The 6,009-nt window shown below is 41.6% G+C and overlaps 1 protein-coding gene across 1 annotated transcript; it reads left to right on the top strand.

The window, feature by feature from the left end:
* Window positions 1-5,556: 5,556 nt before the first annotated feature.
* LOC135481501 (tripartite motif-containing protein 54-like) lies at window positions 5,557-5,926 on the top strand (the record flags this gene model as incomplete). The annotated part of the gene is made up of 1 exon (XM_064761322.1): window positions 5,557-5,926. A coding segment is annotated over exon 1 (370 nt), but the record flags the coding sequence as incomplete, so codon positions are not given.
* Between the last annotated feature and the right edge of the window lie 83 nt (window positions 5,927-6,009).

The following is a 6,009-nucleotide window of genomic DNA, read 5'->3' as shown; positions in this document are numbered from 1 at the left end:
GTACTTTCAATTTGTGCCCACATTATCAAACATATATGGACCGCCTCGGTGGCCTATTGGTTAGAGTGTACATCCCGAGGTCAAAATGTACCAAAGGCATTAAAATAGCACTTGTTGGCTCCAATGGTGCACAGCGCTAAGAGCTTCGAGCGGGGAGACCGGACTCGTCAGCCCGATGTCAGCTTATAAAATGATTGGCTGAAGTGTCTGGTGTCTTCGGTATGGTATTTCAGTGGCGGCAGCACTTTGACCGTATTCGCCCTGCCGATCCAATAATACACGGACCGTATAACATGACTAAGTTAACGTATAACGTGGCCACAGTAAAGAAAAATGGGCATGCGCAAAACAAAGATAACTTTTGGAAATACATATACAAGATACACTGGTTGAGCCAATCGCTATTGCAGTGCAAACCAGACAGATAGGAGAACATATATATGATGCATACTCTTCGCACCCATCGATACATTGTATTACACTACATAGCTTGTAACTGTCCCAAATGTGGTAAATATGCCTTTGGACATTACTTGAAAACGTATATGTCCTGTGTTTGTTGAAACAGATCACAGATTTTCAGCACACATAGAGTACATGGGTAGCGCTTTGCACTCAGTAATTTTCAGCTTTACAGCTGTAACGGTTTTCTCTTAACAGACCTTCAAATATGGTGGGAATTGCGCTTTTTCGCGTTTTCAACACAATTTGAGGTAAAACTACACGTCGCCAGAAAGTGCAGATTCATGATCAGGACGTCAAACTACGTCGGGTAGCATGCTTACAATGTTTGTGCCTTCATCCTAGACGCAAATGCATTTAAAATGCATCGTATAACATGGGGGCGTCAAAGTGCCAGATATAACAAGTCGGCCTTTGGACAATATTTGAAGCACTGCAACTCCCTCATCTATTGACACACTTCCATGATTTTCCGCACGCCTACAGTACACATATAACCCTTTGCACTTAGTCATTTTCAGCTCCACAGCTGCAGCAGTTTTTTGTCACGTGACCTCCAAATATGGGTGAAAATTCCACTTTTTCACACTTTCATAGCAATTGGCGACAAAACCGTGCGTGGGAAAAAACCACCAGATTCGTCATCAGAACATCGAACTACGCCTAGCAGCCAATTTAAAACATTGAAATTGACAACATTTTCATCGCCTGACAAATTGCCGAAGCTGGGATCGAATTCTGACATGACTGACAGGCGTCACGGGAAGGAGAAAACATAGACAAAAGAACAATTAAAGTTTGTACTTTCATGTCTCAATCCACGACCTGCCATGCACAGACACACTGCTCTACTGATATCTAGGCCGTTGTTAGAAAGTCAACACCTGGACCACAGCACATGGCGATGTCTGTCAATCACCCTGGCCTGGTTAGCGTATAGTAAAGAACACAAAGCCTGCGCAAAACAAAGCCTGCGCAAAACAAAGCTAACTTTGACATGTTCACGTCGTTTGCTGTTGTAGTTAGATCACTACGTCATCTAATAGAGTACTGTATAGCTAAATGTCATCCCACAACCGTTTCGGGAGATCACGGCCAGTGTAGTGAAAAATTGCGCTTTTTCGCCTTTTGATCGCAATTTGCGGCAAAACTGTACGTCGCCATCAAGAAATATGCCCAAATTCATGATTAGCACGTCAAACTACGTCTGGTGGCATGCTTACAATGTTCGTGTGTTCATCCTAGTCGCAAATGCATTTAAAATGCATCATATAACATGGGGACGTCAAAGTGCCAAACATAGCCAATCGGCCTTTCGACAATTTTTCAAGCCCTGCAACTCCCACATCCATTACGACAGTTCAACGATTTTCAGTACGCCTACTGTAACCATATAGCCCTTTACACTCAGTCATTTTCAGCTCCACAGCTGCAGCAATTTTGTGTCACGTGACCTCCAAACATGGTCTAGAATTGTACTTTTTCGCACTTTCATAGCAACTGGCGAAAAAAACAGTGCGTCGGAGAAAGAAAAAAAACACCAGATTCGTCATCAGAACATCCAACTACGCCTAGCAGCCTACTTAAAACCTTGAAATTGACAACATTTTCATCGCCTGACAAATTGGCTAAGCTGGGATCGAACTCTGACATGACTGACAGGCATCAGCGGTAAGAAAAAAGAAAGAAAGAAGAAAAATCATAGTTTGTACTCTTATATCTCAATCCGCGACCTGCCATGCAGCTCTACTGATATCTAGGCCGTTGTTTGAAAATCCACGCCTGGACCAGAGCACATGGCGATGTCTGTCAATCACCCTGGCCTGGTTAGCGTATAGTAAAGAAGACAAGGCCTGCGCAAAACAAAGCTAACTTTTGCAGGTCCACTTCGTTTGCTGTTGTAGTTAGATCTCTACGCCTTCTAATAGAATACTGGAGTTAGATGGGAACTGGAATCAATGTCATCCTACAACCGTTTCGGGAGATCACGGACAGTGTAGCCGAAAGCATCAGGTCAAATACTACAAACCCAGTCCAGTCCCCATCTAACTCCATGTTAAAGCTATAGGATTCCCATCTTTTTCTAAACAAAAAACGGTCTTGTCATTAAAACGCTTGTAGCGAAAAAACTCTTGATCGGAGCTCAAATCCGTTGACGAATGCTCAAAAGAGCATGTCTTGGGCTACAATTTCGTGCAGGTTGCACATTTCTAACTGCCATAGTTCTCGAGTTACAGTTCATTGAAGTTACGTCACTTTTTTGAGTTTTTTGCTTATATCTCAAAAACTTACACAGATATACAGAAAATACAATCAGATTCGGAATCAGCAGCTCAAGACACATCAGAATACGTTGAGAACAATTGAACTTTGAGAACTTTTTGTGACGTCACAAATTCGACCAATGGCGAACTTCCAGAATTTTGACCAGAAGTGAACCATTTTCGCAAACTTTAAAGAACTCGTGACTTACTTGCTGCATGTCAAATTTGAAAAGAATCGGTTCAGTGGTTCTGGAGAAGAAGATTTTCAAAAGTTTTACACAAAATCCAACATGGCGGCAAAACTACGTGACATGAAAAAAAAATGGAGAATTTATCCCTGGAAAATCTCCGCCAGAATTTGTGTGCAAAATTTGAGACCTCTATGTTGAACGGTAAAAAAGTTTCCTTGCTAACAAGGTCGGTGAAAAAAAAATAATAATAATAATAATAATAATAATAATAAGAAAAAACCGAACAATTACAAAAGGGATCCCGTTCGGGAGAACGGGATCCCTAAAAACCGAACAATTACAAAAGGGATCCCGTTCGGGAGAACGGGATCCCTAAAAAACAGAACGATTACAATAGGGATCCCGTTCGGGAGAACGGGATCCCTAACTAGAATGGATCTGCGAATAGCAGATCCTAGGCCGGGATCCCGGATCGGATCGATGAAGTTTTCCCCTTCATGTTCTGTGTTCGAAGGACACATGTTCCACATACACGGCTTTCAAAGTTTCCATGCGACCTTACACCTTTCGCCATTGAGGCAGTCGGCCGGTCATTTCCATTCCCTCGAATAGATTGGCGACCTTAATGATGCTACGCTATGCCCAGTGAAAAACGGTCGTTCCTTGGCAGACTTAGCCCGCTAATTGTAAGAAATAAGGCAAAAACACGACCAGTGTAACAGCAAGTTTGTACATTCACATCTCAATCCACGACATGCCATGCACAGACTCACTACTCCACTCATAGCTCGGCCATCGTTAGAAAGTCAGCACTTGGACCAGTTCACATATCCATATTTGTTAATTACCCTGGATTGTTTAACGTATAGTAAAGAGCACGAGGTCTGCGCAAAACAAAGCTAACTTTTACAGGTCCATGTCGTTTGCTGTTGTAGTTAGATCTCTACGCCATCTAATAGAGTACTGGAGTTAGATGGGAACTGGAATCAATGTCATCCTACAACCGTTTCGGGAGATCACGGACAGTGTAGCCGAAAGCATCAGGTCAAATACTACAAACCCAGTCCAGTCCCCATCTAACTCCATGTTAAAGCAATAGGATTAGCACCTTTTTCTAAACAAAAAACGGTGTTGTGATTTAAACGCTTGTAGCGAAAAAACTATTGAAATTACGTAATTTTTTTAGTTTTTTGCTCATATCTCAAAAAGTTACACAGATATGCAAAAAATACAACAAGATTCGGAATCAGCAGCTCAAGATACATCAGAATTCGTTCAGAACAAATGAACTTTGAGAACTTTTTGTGACGTCATAAATTCGACCAATGGCGAGCTTCCAAAGTTTTGATCGGAAGTAAACCATTTTCGCAAACTTTAAAGAACTCATGACCTACTAGTTGCATGTTAAATTTGACAATGATCGGTTCAGTGGTTCTGGAGAAGAAGATTTTTAAAGATTATACACAAAATCCAATATGGCGGCCGAACCACGTGACATAGCCAAAAAAAAAAAAATATACCCCTAGAAAATTTCCGCTAGATTATGTGTGCAAAATTTTGAACTTCTATGTTGAACGGTGTTGGAGTTCTGCTGCTAACAAAATCGAAAAAAAAAAATAATAATAATAATAATAATAATAAGAAAAAACAGAACAATAACAATAGGGATCCCGTTCCGGAAGAACGGGATCCCTAATAATAATAATAATAAGAAAAAACAGAACAATAACAATAGGGATCCCGTTCGGGAAGAACGGGATCCCTAATAATAATAATAAGAAAAAACAGAACGATTACAATAGGGATCCCGTTCCGGAAGAACGGGATCCCTAAAAACAGAACGATTACAATAGGGATCCCGTTCCGGAAGAACGGGATCCCTAAAAAAACAAACAAACTTGTATATAAGCGACCTTCCCGTTATGATGTATATGTTATAAACACCCAGATGTATATGTAAGCATGAAGTGACTACGTGTAGTATTAACGCCACACACAGCAGACATTACAGCCTCGCCTACTGATCACGGATAATGGAAGGCGTAACTTGACACAGCTTCGCCCGTCGGGACGGTGGTATACCCACATGCAGGACTAGTATAGAACTGGTATAGATTAGATAGGGCTGCCTGTGTGAGTTTTAACAGATACTAACCTACTTCTACAGCCTATAGCTTACGGATCTCCTGTTCAGGCTGATAAGTTGTCTTTGTATTCCTAACAATAACACAATAAAACACTGGAAGGTGGCAGAGTTTGACCCGTCACAATTTTCTCAGATAGAGAAACTTTAGACATTCCACCCCATTATCACATAGTGTCCTGTTCTACTGACTGTAAAAAATTGTCTCTTATGCATGATAAATGCTAGAATCGTCAAATGTCTAACTGAGCAGTTATTTCCACTCAGGGAATCGAGGTGCTCAAACTCTCATGTAACATGTATAGCAATGCTTCTTCAGCAATAGCGACAAAAAATACTGTACCCCATATGTTGTTGGAAGAGAGGAATATGCACTGAACTGCAGATGGAGACGGTGTACTGTGTTGAAATTTTATATTTTCGTTAATGGAGGATCTGTATTGGTACCAGTTTAAGTAATTTCCTGGTTTTATTTCAGTGAAAAACCGAGGGTGTAATGGCTGAAAGCAAGGAAAATCGTGAAGCAGTCCTCACATGTCCGATATGTGTGGAAACATTCCGCAAACCAGTAATGTTACCTTGTCAGCACAGTTTTTGTAGAGAGTGTATTGGTGTGTATGCTGACAAATCTAAACCTGGACAGACAGATGAGGTCTCCACGGGGAGTGAGGGTGTTCACCAGCTGATCTCATGCCCTGTATGTCGGACACCAACCAGTCTGGGGAGAGAAGGTGTGGCTGGCCTGCCTCACAACTTTCATCTGGCAGAAATAGTGGAGAGGTTCTCTTCTGCTGTGAAGTTTGAGGATGATACCCCATGTTGTTCTCTGTGTGAGGAGGATAATCAGGCTAAAGCTGTCAAGTTTTGTACCGACTGTTGTTTACTGTATTGTAAAGACTGTCTGGTTTCTCTTCATCCTATGAGGGGGGCTATGAAACGTCACCGGCTG

This window comes from Liolophura sinensis, unplaced genomic scaffold (assembly GCF_032854445.1).
Source record: "Liolophura sinensis isolate JHLJ2023 unplaced genomic scaffold, CUHK_Ljap_v2 scaffold_189, whole genome shotgun sequence".
In the NCBI taxonomy this organism is placed as follows: domain Eukaryota; kingdom Metazoa; phylum Mollusca; class Polyplacophora; order Chitonida; family Chitonidae; genus Liolophura; species Liolophura sinensis.
The sequence above is the reverse complement of the archived record's forward strand: the minus strand, read 5'-3'. Positions and strand labels throughout refer to the sequence as shown.